Below are 17,572 nucleotides of genomic sequence, written 5' to 3' on the forward strand. Positions count from 1 at the left end.
ATGAGACAAATACTGGGGGTGTCCTGACTCAGGTTGGGATTATAGAAAAAGTTACCTCACTAGCTGATTGCTTTGCTTCTTCTTGTCCCCCTCTGTGGTGTTTCTCCTCTGTTCACAACCAATTGTATTGATGTACTTGACAGTTGGAGTGATGCTTCTGCCAATCCTAGCATTTTTATCACAGGCATCATCTCTTTGACAGAAATGCAAAGTGGATAGCCAAAGGCATGGTTAACATTAAATTGCTTCTGATCAGTAGATGGAGCATACCTACCAAAACTTTATGGATAGCTGAGAGTACCCAAAGTATAGAACTCTTTCCTGGTACAATGTTTCTCAGATCTCTCATAATCATGACTTTTAGGCTCAGCCCTCGTTTTTGACATCTTTCTTCACCATCTCAGTAATGGGTCTTTTCAGATTCATGGGAATATAACAGTTCTTTGGAGTAGTGAAGGAATTCAATTAACAGTTTTCATTAATTGAGGGCTTCTCCTGGCTGCTGTAGAAACCTTCATTTGTGGTTTGATACAATGCTTTCATGACTAGGTTCAGGCTTATCCCAATTAAGCTACATAAACAATAAAGTGAGGAAAAACTTGTGGTCTATGTTTCTGTTGCACTGACTTCCCTAACACTACGCTTTTTTGGCCATAGATGGAGTATTCACTCTGCATCTGCCAGCATAAATGTGAACAAAAGCTTATGGTACTAAATTTGGGCTCTCTTAAGACTCCCTACAGATTGTACTGTGAGTTGTCTAGCACTTGAATGCAGATGGTTTAAAAGCATCTTTCCTCAGACTCATCTAGTGTGTTCTTTTGCTGACTGCTTAATCAGACTACGCTACTAGTGCTCACTTTTCAGTTACAGAAATACAGATTTAGTTGCTTAATATTGTCCTCCAGTGGGGAAACTGGTGGTGCTATATATGCAAATGATTATCAAATCTGGGTATTTGACTGTTTCGTGCAGGAATCTTTGTGCTGAAATAACATGGGGGAGCGGTTTGTTCCACACTATTTATTAGTTTGTTAAATAAGCTGTGGCTAACTGGTCGTGCATGCAGTAGGCATTTATTGTTATTTAGTGCATTAGTGTTTCGAGGCTTCAGCTTTGTTTTCACATAAGTGATTGCAATTCTAGATACTCTCCAGCATGTGAAAGACAGCAAACACATTGTTGTGTATCATAAGGGCCGTTACTTCAAAGTGTGGCTGTACCATGATGGTAGACTGTTGAAACCCCGAGAAATTGAACAGCAGATGCAAAGAATTCTTGACGATGATTCAGAGCCTCAGGCTGGTGAAGAGAAACTAGCAGCTCTTACTGCAGGAGACAGGTATGGTGGTTATTACTTTTTAAATTAATTTTAATATTTAAAAATAGTTGCAAGACATAATAATTGAATATTGGCTTTGGAATTTTAAAATAGTCTGCAGTCAGTTGATTATATCAGTTGATCACTGGTTTTGTATATTGCTAACATATAACAGCTCTTCAGTCATTTGTAACTACGTGGAGTTAAAAGTAATTTTGCAGTGGCAACCCTATATACAGATTACCTATACTTAGCTGGAGAAGTTTGGTTTAACTGTGGTTATTGTAAGAGTGATAATTGGAAGCTTTACAGCATTACACATTGAACTACTTGAGTTTTATATCTGCTCTGGGGTTCACTGGCATTTTAAAGAATATCTTAAAAAATTAAGATTGAGAATGTGAATTCAGTAACTGTTACTCCATATTCATGACTTGCACCTAGAAAATAAAGCAGTATGTACTCAGTTGGTTCTAAGTGCAAGATCATTGAATTCGGTTAAATTGTGACAAACTTAGTTCAATCTGTCTAGTTGTTTCTGGACAAGGGAGAAAAAGAGCTGTGGATTTTAATATACTTTCTTACTAGGAGTCCTTCCTTTTTCTCCTTTTCTGCTTTAAAACAAACTGAAATATTTTTCCATTGGGAAAACCACATAAATGTATAACTAAACGTGGCACAACCATACAGAAATTACATTGTTCAGGACTTCGTTAACTTCAGATCTGTTTTAGGTATTTACCATGGAACTTTTTATTGACAATTGTCCAGACTTAGATATAGGTTTTAGAACAATGGATATTAATATCTGTTGATTGTTTTCATTATTATTACTTTTTTCTTCTTCCATATAATAGATATTTTCTTTTGTTCAGTTATAAACGTAGATCAACTATAGTATGCATATTGCATGCCACAGAAATGTTGAATTTCTGAGGATTAAGCTTTGCACATGTGTGGCGAAATGTTGAATTGGTTCCTAGGGTTACATTGTACGTGTATTTTCAGAACTTTTCACTGCTGATATCATTTAAAAGCAATGAAATTAGTTGCTTAAAATTTGATAAAAGTAGGAGGAATGTCTCATAGTGATTTTAAGGGTGACAAAACATTGACAAATTCACGTAATCTGTATATAAACCAAATTCTTTTTGCAGAGTACCATGGGCTAAAGCTCGACAGACTTATTTTAGCTGTGGAAAGAACAAACAGTCATTAGATGCTGTTGAAAAAGCAGCATTTTTTGTGACATTGGATGACATTGAGCAAGGGTACAGGAAAGAAGATCCAGTGATGTCACTGGATGCATATGCAAAATCCTTAATGCATGGCAGATGTTATGACAGGTACTGTATTGACTGTGGAAAACACCTTCTCTTTTTTAGAATTTCACTAATTCGTGTGGCTGATACATATGAATTAGTGACTTAGAAGCTGATAAATTTCATAGAGTCACAGAATGGTTTGGGTTGGAAGGGTCCTTCAAAGATCATCTAGTCCACCCCTCGTGCCATGGGCAGGGACATATTTCACTACATCAGATTGCTCAAAGTCCTGTCCAGCCTTTGAACTTTGACTTTGAACACTTCCAATAATGGGGCATTCACAACTTCTCTGGGCAACCTGTTCCAGTGTCACACCACCCTCACTGTAAAAAAAACTTCTCCCTTATGACAAATCTAAATCTACCCTCTTTCAGTTTATAACTGTTGTGCCTTGTCCTGTCACTATGGACCCTGGTAAAAAGTCTTTCTTATAAGCCCTCTTCAAGTATTGAAAGGCTGCAAGAAGGTGTCCCAGAACCTTCTCTTCTCCAGACTGAACAAACCCATTTCTCAGCTTTTCTTCATTGGAGAGGCATTCCAGCCTCTGACCGTTTTCATGGCCCTCCCCTGGACCCTCTGTAACAGGTCCGTGTCTTGTACTGGGAACCCCAGTGCTGGATGCAGTACTCCAGGTGGGGTCTCATAAGAGCAGAGTAGAGGGTGAGAATCACCTCCCCTCGACCTGCTGGCTGTGCTGCTTCTTATGCAGCCCAGGATATGATTGAATTTCTGGGCTGCAAGCATATGTTACTGGCTCATGTCCAATTTTTCAGCCACCAGTACTTGAAGTCCTTCTCTGCAGGGCTGCTCAATCCATTCATACCCCAGTCTGTTGGTGCTGGGGATTGCCCTGACCTAGGTGCAGGACCTTGCACTTGGCCTTGTTGAACCTCATGAGGTTCAAATTTATGTCTCCTTATTTAAATAAACTATTATTTAAAAAAAAAAGCCAAGACCTAGTGCATTTGCATGTGAATTTTTCAGAGTTGAAGTTACAGTATAAAAATGCTTTTGAAATGTACAAAACCATAAGGAAATCTTAATTTCTTTTGTAGGTGGTTTGATAAAGCATTCACTCTTATAGTATTCAAAAATGGCAGAATGGGTCTGAATGCAGAGCACTCTTGGGCAGATGCTCCTATTGTTGGACACCTGTGGGAGGTAGGTGTTTACTACATAAAGTTAATGCAGAAGATAATGTGATATGGTCTGTGCAATAGTCTGAAGATCAGCAGTTACTTTCAATCCCTTGCATTCATGTTGCTGATGAGTGATTATGGGCCTGTGTCTGCAGTGACTGTAGAATTTAAAAAAAAAAAACCCTTGCTTAAAAGGTTGCTATCCTTTAAATTAAAGGTCTTTATTGCATTTTAATGAGCATAGATGTCTTCACAGAAAAGTGATATAGCTCCCTATCTAATTTGTTTATAATATCCTAAATCAATAGATTGTTGCCTCTTTGATACGGCATTGTATTTTGCGTGTATACATGCTCCTGAAGCACTTCAGCTTTCTGGCGCTATAAAAATCCAACACTTACTTTCAAAATTTAAAGAAATGGTACAGAGTTTAACTTTTTCTCTCAGCTATTGTTTGATGAGCTGCAGACTGATAGGCTGTTTAAATTATCTCTTGTATTTATTTGCAATGATTGGAGCGCTTTTTGTCAGATTTGTTCATCATGCGCTTAGTTTATTACTTGAAATCCTATTTGATTTATTTTCTTTTTGAAGCTTAAACCCATAAACAGTTACATGACTCAATCACTCAAAACTATTTCATAAACATTAGCTAATTCTGATTTCATTATGTATTTGTGCAAATGGGTCTCAGGTCTGACTGGTGCCCCAAATAATTTCCTAGTTTTATTATAGGAGGGAATATAACCAGGGAATATAACCAGGGAATAAAGAAGGCCAAACTGATTTGAGATTGACTTGACAGTGCGGTTTAGACTAGCTCAATGGAAGAGTTACTTTGTTTTCTTTTAATGAATGATGTTATGTGCTTGAGTTCATATCTCTGTACTTACTATTAGTTGGTTCATTTTCTGCTAAGAATTAAGACAACTAAAATAAACTAAGTAGGATTTAATTTCCTAAAAATTTATCTGTTGTTAGCTCTTTATAGATTGTTTTTAGAATAGAATGCATTAAGCTTTATTTCATAGTTGGCATGTTCTGACCACTAAGTGAGAAAATTAAATTAAAAGACGAGATTAGAAATATATATATGTAGAACATGCAATAGATTTTTGTCAAGCTTTTTCTTTCCATATTGAGCATTTTTCTTTCCATATTGAGCATTTCATTCCATATTGTCTGTTGTTCGAGTTGTACTGTTCATCTTAGAAACATTCTACTTCCCTACCCAACAGCTCTACTGCACATATAAAATAAACTGTGATTTTGAGTGGGATGCAAATTTTTGAATTCTTGCAGGGATATGCACTTACTCTGAAATAAACTGTTTGTTGATGAACAAGTTTTGACAGATAACAAACTTGCAGAAATTCTCTAGAATCTAAATTGAACAAAGGTTGTGAAATCTAAGACTCTAAGACTGACTTTTTTTTTTTTACTACTAGTAAGTTTGAGGTGGGTTTTAATTGAAACATTCTGTTTAATTCAGTAGCATCTAACAAAATGCGCCAGTGTAATTGAATAGGTGTTTGTGCATATCTGGTATCCTTCCCACTCAGGACACAAGTAAAAATGCCTTAAAATAAGAGGACTTCACTTATAGCTGTTTTCAGTATTTGGAAATGGATTGTATATTGTATTTCACTATGTACTGAAAATGGGTTATATTGATTTCACAATGAAATCCTAATTCCACAGCAATATGTAATGTGTTGCAATTCTGAAGAAGTATCATTCTTTGCAGAATGTAATGACAACTGAGTATCTTGAACTGGGCTATTCAGAAGATGGGCATTGCAAAGGAGATATCAATCAAAATATTCCTATTCCTACCAAACTACAGTGGGAAATTCCAGGAGAAGTAAGTACAGAACAGCTAGTGGTTTGAGGAAGAAGCTCCTCTTTTCCTGAGCAGTCAAAGCATTTAAGTAATTACTGATAACCCTATAAATCAGCTTTAAATTCCTTTGAGTCCTGTAAGATGTGTATTTCATATGTGGACATTACTCAGTTTACTTAAAAAGATATCAGGGGGTTTTAACGTCACTCTTTAAAAATTCTGGCCAAGAAACGCCAGCTTTTACTAGAAACTTCCTTACTTGGTAACATGTCAAAAATAAGTGGCCAGCTATTTTAAATAGTAACTGTATTAAAATGAAGTTTAAGTTGCTGAGGTTTCATTACTATTGTCACAACAAATGCTCCTGTGTAATAGTTCCTTGAGATTAGCTGTCTGTTTTGTGTTAAAAATTCTGTATACATGTCTAATAAGGTTTGATTTTTGTTTTTTTGTTTGTTTGTTTGTTTTTTTGCCTAAGTTCGAGACAAACTGCCATCACCTATTTGGATTTTAATTTTGAATAAAAAGGTAATGGTTGGTGATATGTTTGATTAAGCACATATGGCAGATTGGAAGCCACACAGCTATTGCCATTCTATCTCTGTGGGTCATTCTTTTATGTTCTAGTGATCTGAACAGTCTTAATGCTGGTGGCTTTTTTTAAAGTGTAATTTTTGGACTCTAGATGTGTATTGGCTTAACACTTTTTTTAATTAGCTTTTTGAGTTTTAATGATGTTCCTGACGTGCATAAAGGCAGCATTTCTTATTTATCAATTAAAAATACTTTCACTTTTTCAACAGTTCTCTCAAATGCCATCAAATGCATGCATATGCACATACGTGCATATAGATACTTATTTATTTGTTTGTTTGGTCTAGTGTCAAGAAGTGATTGAGAGGTCTCTGAGCACTGCCATAGCTCTGGCAGATGATGTGGACTTCCATTCATTTTTCTTTGATGCTTTTGGGAAGGGACTAATAAAGAAAGCAAAAACCAGCCCTGATGCCTTCGTGCAACTTGCCCTGCAGCTTGCTCACTATCGGGTAAGAAGAACAGACTGTTTCTGCCTTTTAGAATCTTATTAAATTGGGTATAGCACGTTTGTGATTAAAACGTGTGATTGTGTAAAGTACTTTAGAGTAATCTTGCACTGCTTGTGCAAGGTTGTTAAAGACATTCAATGGAAATTGGTACAAATACTAAACAGATTACTAGCTGGAAATTAATTTTCCAAAGGTTGGCATACTGACACTCATGCAAATTTTTCTCTTCTGCTTACTTGGTCTATCCCTAGGCATTTTGGACTTGAAAGAAGTAGATATAAAACTTCTAGTAGCTGTGGTTATACTCTAAACAATGTTATACTTTTAGTTTGTAGTCACCCTTAATTCAGTAGTCACAGACACTCCCTAGCAGGATTAACTGAAATGCGCGCCTGTGTTTTCTTCTGCTAGTTCACCTTTTCTATAACATGCTTTCAGAAAACACCAGTGTAGCAACATGCATGTTTTGTTTGGTTTGTTTGTTTGTTTGTTTTAAGTAATTCCAAATGGTTTTTCAAAGCATCCAGATTTCCTGGCTGCTATCACCACTTACAGTCTTTCTTACCATTGGTTAGGGTAGCTACATGGCAAATAGTTTGATTACCCACCCACCTCTTTTATTTTGAACACCCATCCTCTTAATCTAAAACTGAACAGACTTTCACAATCTCTTCTGATGTATATTTTAGACAGGTAGAGTTCCTAACGTGTTAGATAAACAACTGTCATTTGGCAAATTTTAATCTGTAGATTGTGCACATCTACAGGAAATACGGAAGCCACACTTCTGGATTTTGCAGACCATTTTCAGTTCTCACATTCTTGAAAATCCCCACACTGGCATGTGTCTCCATGATATTAAACTTTTAACTGGAAATACTTTTAAGGATGTTACAGTTTTCTCGATTAGTTACTACAGTTGCGTGAATTAGGAAGCCACTGAATTTTCAAATAGGTTTTTGATAGCCTTTAAATCAGCTTCTGTTATAAACTGAAGAAGACTTACTGTAAAACGCAGACGGTAGTCCTTGCTAGTTTTGTTGTTCTATTAGCATTTATCAAATCCTGCTACTAATCTTAGTTTTGCCTTGGTTTTCTTTAGGTAAGACTGCTAATGGTGGGCTACTAAAAACTTAACATCGAGTTTAATTTGTGCAGTGATTCATATCCTGTGTGCTTACCTTGAACTGTTGATTAAGAAAGAGTGGCTGAGTCTGACTAAACCTTTCAATTCTTATTTTTCCCTTTTCAAGGACATGGGAAAATTTTCTTTAACATATGAAGCCTCTATGACACGCTTGTTCAGAGAAGGCAGGACTGAAACTGTTCGTTCGTGTACTGTTGAATCATGTAATTTTGTTCAAACCATGGAAGACCCAACTGAAAGTGTAAGTTCATGGTGTTGTTGCCTTATACAATCCATAAGGCACATGAGTTATCACTAGATATCTGTATAAGTTCCCAAATAGTTTTTAGGGTGATGCCTTTGGTTTTTTTAGGAAGGAATTGCAGCATAAGGTAATTGTGCACATTTTCTGTCAACATGGCAGAAATTCAAGGCTATACCAAAAGAGAATGGGAGTAATTTAGCATGTTTGGCTATTTCTTACAGTTCCTGAACTCCAGAAAACTGAGATGACTTGTGAAATTTCTGTGACTTGTAAAACTGAAACATAGATTTGTAAAACAAGTAATGTCATATGAGTTAGGCTTTCCTTTCTGATAGAGAAGCAAATATTATTCACAAGAAATAAGTAGTTGCTCTTATATGTTGATTTCACTGGGTTTTTTAATCTTTCTTGTGATGTTCTGGTTAGCAAACAAAGGAAGCATGGTCTAGGGGAAAACTTCTTGGTTTGGAAAACTTGGACAAAACTGGTTAAAATGTTTGCTGTCAAAATGGAGGGGTGGAGGATGGTTGTCTTGAGGGCTGTCTGTTCTTTAATCCACTGCTAGTCACAGTTTTCACAGATACAGTTGATGAAATATATCATTACATTTGCAGGTTTTGCTAATCTGAAGGGGATTTCCATTTCTTCAATAAAAATTTGACCTGCAAAAGAGGACTTTGTTAAATAGGAATGTACTCAAGGTATTGCATTCAGGCCTCAGTAACAGCTGCATGGGTAGAAGTTCTAATGAAGAAGATGTCTAGGACTATTAATAATCAGTAACTGAACACTTACATAGCACATTCAGTGCTATGCCATTGGGAAAAATGGAGCCCTTGTTTTAGTTATTCCTGCCCTTTATTTGTAGTAGTCTTTTGTCTCTGCACTTTTTTTCTAGTACAGCATTAGCTGGGGTGGTGTGACCAGTTTTGGACACCCATTTGAGGTATGGGTGGATTGGAGAGAGTCTAAAGGAGAGAAAGAAGGATGGTTAGAAACCTCTGAAGAGGATCTCTTAGGAGAGTTTGAACTTAATTATTCTTGCCTACTCTAAAGAAGAGAGAACATTGTGAAAGAGGTAGAGAGCCATGTTGTGCTCAAGAGGATAAAAAGGCTGATGCAGAAATGATAGGAACAATCTGTTTTCTGTCCCAAGAAGTAATGGACTTAAATTTCAGAAAGAAACACATTAGGGAAACATTTTCTGCTCACAAGTAGTAAGGAGGGAAATAGTGAGAACCCTGGAACAGATTACTTGGGGAGGTTGTTTTTTCAATTTGAAGATCTTTGAAAATAAGTTACACAATGGTCCTTCAGGAAAGCATTTTTAGTTGATCAAATCTTAGGGCAGAGAAGTCTAAGCAGATGAAAAGTTGAGGTTCTTTCTAGCCCCATGATTCTATGAATGAATGTTACTGCAAGAAGACAGATGCACAGAGAAAGAGAGGAACTTTTTTCTCCCTCCTCTTTCTGGAAGTTCTATGTAGGTAAAATCCCCCATGATTTCTCAGTATGCTGAGCTGTGATCAGACTAGTGCAAGTCTGGAAATCCAGCCATGTCAACATGTCATACATAACTGTATGGCACAGCTACTATACAACTACCCTGTGTATAGAAAGTAATTTTAGCATAGTCCTAATGTCAGACTTAACTGCAATTACATCTCTGCAGTTAACATCTGCTTTTTTGTTAAAGGAATAAGGTAGCACCATACATGGCAAGATCATATATACAGCAGACTTCTTTCTGCTTGCCTTTTTTTTATGGTTACTACAAACATGATTCTTTTTCAGACTTGTTGATTCATTACTGCCCTTCATCTGGAATGATCAGCCAGAGAGCAGAGGAACCTTGCCTTCATAATGCAATTTTTAGTTTTTATGTGTTATGAAGATTACATTATATGCATTTATATATTATTTTAAAAAGAGTTGTCTGCCTTTAATTCCTGCTCCTACTTTTCTCTGGGTTTTTCCTTAGAATTTTTCCTGGGACTATCCACAAATCTTTACTCCTGAATATCAGTGGTTAGCATGACTACAACTGATTTATTAGTTTCTCATGCTGGAGGCAAATAGGCTGCTCACTGTGTCCCAAATACGTGGTGTAAAATGCAGTGATGTCAGACATAAGAAGTGACAGGTTGCCATATACTCAGTGTGTTGCATTCCACATTATAAAATCTTAACAGAATGGCTATCTAATTGTTTTGAACAGACACTTTCTTTCAGCCCTTGCAACATCCGTAACATTGTTCATAGAATTACAGAATATCTCGAGTTGGAAGGGATCCATAAGGATCATCAAGTCCAACTCCCCGCTCCTTGAAGGACTACCTAAACCTAAACCGTATGACTAGGAGCATCATCCAGATGCTCCTTGAACTCTGACAGGCTTGGTGCCCTGACCACTTCCCCGGGGGGCCTGTTCCAGTGACCAGCCACCCTCTCAGTGAAGAACCTTTTCCTAATGTCCAGTCTGAACCTCCCATAATGCAGCTTCATTCCATTTCCTCATGTCCTGTTGCTGGTCACCAGAGAGGAGATCAGCACCTCCCCCTCCACTGCCCCTCTTGAGGAAGCTGTAGACTGCAATGGGTCACCCCTCAGCCTTCTCTTCTCGAAGCTGAACAAACCAAGTGACCTCAGGCGCTCCTTATAAGTCTTGCCCTCGAGACCTTTCACCATCTTGGTTGCCTTCCTCTGGACACACTCTAATAGTTTGATGTTCTTATATTGAGGCACCCAAAACTGCACACAGTACTCAAGGTGGGGCCTTGCACACCAGTGCAGTGTAGAGTGGGACAATCAGCTCCCTCGACCGGCTAGGTATGCTGCTAGGTGCTAGGATGCACCCCAGGACACAGTTGGCCCTTTTGGCTGCCAGGGCACACTGTTGACTCATATTCAACTTGCCATTGACCCAAACCCCCAGATCTCTTTCTGCGGGGATGCTCTCCAGCCTCTCATCCCCCAGTTTGTACATATAACCAGGATTACCCCATCCCAGGTGCAGAATCTGGCACTTGCTCTTGTTAAATTTCATATGGTTGGTGATTGCCCAGCTCTCTAGTCTATCCAGATCTCTCTGTAAGGCCTCTCTACCCTTAAGGGAGTCCACAGCTCCTCCTAATTTAGTATCATCATCAGCAAACTTATTTAACGTACATTCAACTCCTGCATCCAGATCCTTTATAAAAACATTAAAGAGCACTGGCCCTAAAATTGAGCCCTGGGGAGCCTCACTGGTGACTGGTTTTCCAGCCTGATGTAACCCTTTGAGCCCGACCCATCAGCCAGTTGTTCACCCAACATATTATGGACTTGCCTAGCTGTATACTGGACACTTTGTCCAGAAGGATACTGTGAGAGACAGTTATCAAAAGCTTTGCTAAAATCCCCAAAACCCCACATCTACTGGCTTCCCTTGGTCAACTAGATGGGTGACCTTGTCATAAAAGGAGTTAAACAGGACTTTCCCCTCGTGAATCCATGTTGGCTGTGACCAATGACTACATTCGTTCTCCATGATTTTTACCAGGCACTGAATTGAGACTGACGGGCCTGTAATTACCAGGGCGTTCCTTCTTACTCTTCTTGAAAATTGGGACAACATTTGCCCGCTTCCAGTTGGCTGGAACCTCTCCAGATTCCCAAGATCATTGAAAAATAATGGAGAAAGGTCCTGTGATAACATCAGCCAGCTCTTTTAGTACCCTGGGATGAATGCCACCAGGCCTCGTAGACTTATGTGGCCCCAGCTGGAGCAGCAAGTCTCAACCAAGTTCAGAGTCGTCTGGGAGTTTATCATCCCCCCAGTCAGTCTTCCAACACAGGGCTTCAGGGGTCCCAGGGCCATTCATCAGTGTTAAAGACAGCAGCGAAGAAGGCATTAAACATCTTTGCTTTTTCTACATCCCTATTTGTGAGGAGCCCTTTTTGCTGTCCTTCACAGTACTGGCCAGCTTGAACTCTAATCAAGCTTTGGCCACACGAATTTTCTCCCTACAGCAGCAAACAGCATCTCTGTAGTCCTCCCGTGTTGCCAGTCCTTGCTTCCAATGTCCATACCCTTTCCTTTTCCACCTAAGTTGTAGAAGAAGATCCCTGCTCAGCCAAGTCAGCCTTCTACCCTGCTTACTTGACTTCTGGCACTTTGGAATTGCCTGGTCCTGAGCTCTTAAGAGAAGGCTTTTTAAAAATGACCAGCATTCATGGACCCCGATAACTTCAGTGTTGTCAGTTTGCCTTCTAAAATGGCTGTTGCAGTTCCAGCTTTTCTTAAATCATGTTGAGATTTGCTCTTCTATAACTTTCTAAGACCAGTGTCTCCAGAAACTAAATATACAATAATGTAGTGAACTTGAGTTGTAATCATGTTTGATTCTGGGGTTAGATCACACTTAAAATACAAATTTGTTTTCATTATGCGCCATTTACAGCAGGTAATAGTTGACAGTTGCTAATACCTGAAATTGAATACCTGAGGTTGAAAACCCAGAGGATACTAGTATTTGGTATTAGTTGCATGCATTGTCTTGTACTTGACCCTTAAGTGCTCTAGCCTTGAAAGCCATTGCTGTAACTTAGTTTCTGCACCTCCATCCTCAAACCAGTTCACTTAACTGATTTTTCTTTATCTTTTTTTCATTGTTAGAATGAAAACAAGCTTAAGTCCTTTCGGCTTGCTGCTGCCAAACATCAGCACTTATATCGTCTCGCCATGACTGGTGCTGGCATTGACCGCCATCTGTTCTGCCTTTATGTCGTGTCCAAGTACCTTGCTGTAGATTCTCCTTTCCTTAAGGAAGTAAGTGACTTTTATTGATAACTATTAACGACAGTAAATAATCCTTTGTTTACTTAGTGTTTTGTGATATCTGCTTACATGCTTGTAGAACTCTGGTTTTCCTAAGAAAAATGGTAAGAGTTTAGCTAGCATTGGTTAACATCTGCTGGTAGATTACAAGTTAGTTTAATTTTGCTTTATGTATACATTTATTAATAGACCTATAGTAATACTTTCTGTGAGCTTTGTAGTATAATACATGTTATTAAGGATTGCAAGAAAGATGTAGTCAGTATTACAAAAAAAGTATTGGTTGCTTGTGGTTTTAACATATGTTCAAGGCAGCATAACAGAGGCTGTGTGTTTTCTCTCAAGAATGTTCTTTTGGAACTGTGACAAAATCACTTTATTTTAGTTACTGTGAGTTAAAGGAGCTGTATATTGTGATTTTTTTTTTTTTTTAACGCACAACATTAATGTCACTGTTTGTTACCGTGACAAATGCTTTATTACTTAAACTAGATTTTAAGGTTGGATTTTATAAAAGTAATTATATTGCTTCATATTCCTGTTTTCTGATTAGTAAAAAATGTGCTCTAGCTTGCCTCCGAATTAAGCTACTCACATTTGTCTGCTTGCCTTCCTAAACGTGAGTAGTGGCTAAGTCAAGAATAAAACAACTTTCTACAGCTTCTGCAGACTCTCAAGATACAAGTGTATTGTTAGAGATTTTACAAGCTGCTGACTTACTGTGGTATCTTACAGGGATTTGAATATGATTAACAACCATAATGATCTAGTTGTTAACAAGACCTGTTATTCAGAATTCACCAGGCTATAGACCAGATTAATCTGTTTTGAAATAGCATTTCTGTTGAAAGAACTTTTATTCTCTTTGAGAAATTGACATCACAGCCTCATGTGTTAGTGGTTTGCATATCAGGACAAGTTTAGCTGTTTCTTTCAGCCTTCTTAATTGTTCATTCCATTGAAATGGGAACTGGAGTTATCCTTAAGTCAGAAGGCACTCTGATCTGATCTGAATTCTCTCAGTGCCAGGAGGCACACAAGGCGCGAACCTCGTTCTTCCACTTCGATCGGTCCGCGGCTGCGTGCTCTGGAGTCAAGGGCCACAGCGCAGTCTTCTGTTGGTTTCCCCCTCAGGACACGACCGATCCAGCTCCATCTCCTCCTCCTCACTTCGTTACCGATTTTCTCCATCTCTGCCATTTCTGATGCTCGTCGTTTCTGCAACTTTTTATTTTTTTTTCCAGGAGGAAGTAGTTGGCCTCCTGCCCAACCCCCATGACTTGGAGGGCCAGTGGTTTTTCTGTCAGGGTGGCCTTCCCTTAGGCTGCGTTGGTTCGCGGCACCTTCTTCAATTTTATCCGGTGCACCCTCCCGAGAGGGATCCCCTATCCACCACCCAGGGGATGCGCCTTCTAGCCGTGCAGCCCCAGCCGAAGGTAGAAGGCACTCAATAAAGTAATATTATCTTGATTAGTTTTTTGAGAAAGTTGCATGTTCTTAAACACTGTGTTATACTTGTTTGCATCTCTCTCATATCTAATAAAGGTTTTGTCAGAGCCTTGGAGGCTGTCAACGAGTCAGACACCACAGCAACACATTGATCTAAAGAAGAACCCTGAGATGTTATCCTGTGGTGGAGGATTTGGACCGGTATGTTCAAAAGTACTCCTTTTGAAACAGTGTATTTTGAATATGCCAGTCTAAAAATTTCAGATCTGTAATACCTTAATGTTGCACATCAAAGGTGCAACACATGCTTTTAAATACATGTGTTTAATGCTTTCCCATGATATGGATGTGCTCAGAAAAATCTGCATCACCTTTTCTCGTATCCCAGTACAAGAATGGATTATTCTTAAGGAAATACACAGTTATCAAATGCGGCACAGGGCTCCATGGCAGAGAGATTTTTATCATGTTACCCATGCTCAGAGCTTCTGTACGTCAGACTATTATTAGAGTGACAAACGCCTTATTATTTAAACTAGATTTTATGGTTGGGATTTGTAAAAGTAATTATACTTGACTTGTTCTTTATATTTCCTGGTTAATTAAAAAAAATATGTTCATGCAACTCACATGGTTCTGCTTGCCCTCCTAAGTGTGAATGGTGGCTAAGACAAAATAAAACCACATTCTACAGCTTCTCTAGACTTTCAAGATACAAGTGTATTGTTAGAGATTTTACGAGCTTCTGACTTGCTGTAGTATTTTATCAGGTTTTGAATATGGCCATTGATGATGATATTGTTGTTAACAAGATCTGTTAAGCAGACTGTATGGGGCTATAGACTAGATTAATCTGTTTTCAAAACGCATTTCTATTGAAAGAACAATGAGAGGGATCATAGGACTGCTCTTTGCCACACAGAAATTAGGATGACAAGTATGGCGTATTTTGGCTGGTTTGTCATGCTGGAAGTTGTGTTTTGTTTTGTTTTTTTTCTTTACTTATTCATGTTTCTGATACTGCAATTTAAACTCCTTCCAACTTCAAGAACTACTGAAAGCTGTATCAAGTAAGACTAGCTATTGCAATGCTGCTCATTCATGAGAAACTGGCTTGCTCCAGCAGATTATAAAGTCAGTATTTAGAATCCCCAAAAAGGTGTAGTCTGACAATAAAGTAGGTTTTTGGCTGCAGGAATTTCTAACACTTTTTTTCCTTTTATTTTTGCTAATGCTACATTAACTGCTCCCTTCTTACTACTTCTTCGTTCCTTTAATTTCCTTCCTTCAGTTGCCTGCCTTTCCAAATAACTCTGCTTATATTTCCCATCGTCATTTCTTGTATCCTTAAAAAAACTGTGCTTTGATTTGCTGAAGTTGCCCAGAGATTCAGTACATCAGGCTTTGTGTGTGTGTGTGTGTGTGTGTGTGTGTGTGTGTGTTGTTTGTTGGTTTTGGGGTGGTTGGTTTTTTTCTTTTGTTTTGTTTTGGTTTTTTTCTTTTTCAAGTGTTCTGTAGAATATAGCCCTGTAGAGAATAGAGAGGAGACTATCAGGCTGCTTAGCAGCAGTGGGCAGCTTGAAGAGCTTGAAGGTTGTGATCCTTTCAGTTAGGAAAGAGAGGAAGGAGGGTGGCAGCAGAATAGTCTGTGTTTACTAGGCATACTTTAAATATAACATCAGACTGAAACTTAGGACAGTTAATGCCGCTAATGTTGAAATCGGACCAGAGCTCTGCTCATGATACGGGTGTTCAGAATCATGTCATTCCTGTAGAGTTGGATGACTTTGCCTTTGGGCAAGTTTTCATAATACAAGGCTTGTATACTCCATATTTATATACTGTATTTGTTTACATCTGCAGAATGATCCCATGAAACAGGATGTTTAGGTATACAACTGAACTATTTTATTCCTTTCTACTTAAGCACTGAAGCTATGTAGCTGCTTAGGACCAGACCTTGATAGGAGAAGGTCTTTGAACAAGTATTCTATATCAAAATACTAAAGCTGGGAAATATTGCAGACATATATTCATAAAATGTTAATTCCATGCACTTCAGATGAGACTAGAACTGTTTCCTTAAGTGGAATCACTCTTCAGAAATGATGCATTAAAATGTGAAAGCTTAATTTTTGCTTCTGGAGAAACTGCAACTGATTTTAAAAACTGCACAGTAAGAATTGTGTAATTATGTGCAAGATAATTTAGGAATGGAAGGAAAAAGAAAAAGGTTGACATGGTTTTCTCTTCTTTCTTCTCCTAGGTGGCTGATGATGGTTATGGTGTTTCTTACATTATCTTGGGTGAAAATTCCATCCATTTCCATGTCTCCAGCAAAATATCTTGTTCTGAGACGGTAAGGGTCAGTCCTTTCCTATGGTTTAATAAATCTGTTCTGATGTCTGTGTATAAAAATGTTCTACTCGTTGTCTAAAAAAATTTAGTAGGACTTGCAACATACAGTTATAACGTGTTTTTTCTTTCTCAACATATGCTGTTTTATTGAGGTGGGGTTTTTTGCCTCCATTTCTCCAATTTAATAGCTTTATGAACCAGGGAAACAATATTCTATTTCACTTATGCTTTCAAGCATAAAGAAAGCATGTGGCCCAAAGTCATCTTTACACATCTGTAGTTCCCTGGAACTCATGTAAAATGACTCATATATGTCCCATAAAGAATAAGATCAGTGTCTCCTGTTTTTTGTTATTACAGTTTTGCTTTGATTGGTCTCTGGCTGCAGTTGTAAAGGCAGATAAAATGTATGCTCCCTATTCTTTAAATCTTCTTGGTTTATATAATAGTGAAAGAAGCTGGCCCATAAGTTGTAATCTGTGCTTGAGAAACACAATTATATAAAAAATGTATTAGAGTAACACCCATTATTAGAATGTAGTAGATGTCATCTATTCCATACCCTGCTGTTGCAGAGGCCTGCTTTTGAGTGAGCTTCAATTCATCATTCCCCTTTAGTTTTTTGACTTTAATAAACATGCTGAGTTTGTTCAGGATTACATAGCTGAACTAGTTTTCCTCTTTTGACCTTAACTTGTCTGAGACATATTGGTGCCTCTGGTTAAACATTTAAAGATTAGGAAATACAACTTTGTTTTTTCATACTTCAAACAGTTCTTCAGATGCCTGATAGCTTGTACTTTAAATTTCCCTGTATTTTTTACTTATTAGTCAAGTCAAAGGTCCATACAGAAAAGGCAGCGTTCCATGTGCGTGGTAGG

At 38.1% G+C, this 17,572-nt stretch overlaps 1 protein-coding gene across 8 annotated transcripts in view; it reads left to right on the forward strand.

Moving 5' to 3' along the window:
* CPT1A (carnitine palmitoyltransferase 1A) overlaps nt 1-17,572 on the forward strand; it is a 46,732-nt gene that overhangs the window by 25,503 nt on the left and 3,657 nt on the right. For 7 of the 8 annotated variants that reach the window (XM_082317838.1, XM_082317837.1, XM_082317841.1 and 4 more), the window contains 10 exons: nt 1,147-1,342; nt 2,479-2,667; nt 3,702-3,807; nt 5,533-5,649; nt 6,510-6,674; nt 7,928-8,062; nt 12,723-12,875; nt 14,129-14,320; nt 14,430-14,534; nt 16,600-16,692. In XM_082317838.1, coding sequence (XP_082173964.1) covers nt 1,147-1,342; nt 2,479-2,667; nt 3,702-3,807; nt 5,533-5,649; nt 6,510-6,674; nt 7,928-8,062; nt 12,723-12,875; nt 14,129-14,320; nt 14,430-14,534; nt 16,600-16,692 — 1,451 coding nt within the window. The remainder of the gene's footprint in view (nt 1-1,146; nt 1,343-2,478; nt 2,668-3,701; nt 3,808-5,532; nt 5,650-6,509; nt 6,675-7,927; nt 8,063-12,722; nt 12,876-14,128; nt 14,321-14,429; nt 14,535-16,599; nt 16,693-17,572) is intronic. The other variant, XM_082317840.1, reaches the window with a different exon arrangement.

The sequence above is a fragment of the Platalea leucorodia genome (genome assembly GCF_965183815.1).
Source record: "Platalea leucorodia genome assembly, chromosome: 7".
NCBI classification, from domain to species: Eukaryota; Metazoa; Chordata; class Aves; order Pelecaniformes; family Threskiornithidae; genus Platalea; species Platalea leucorodia.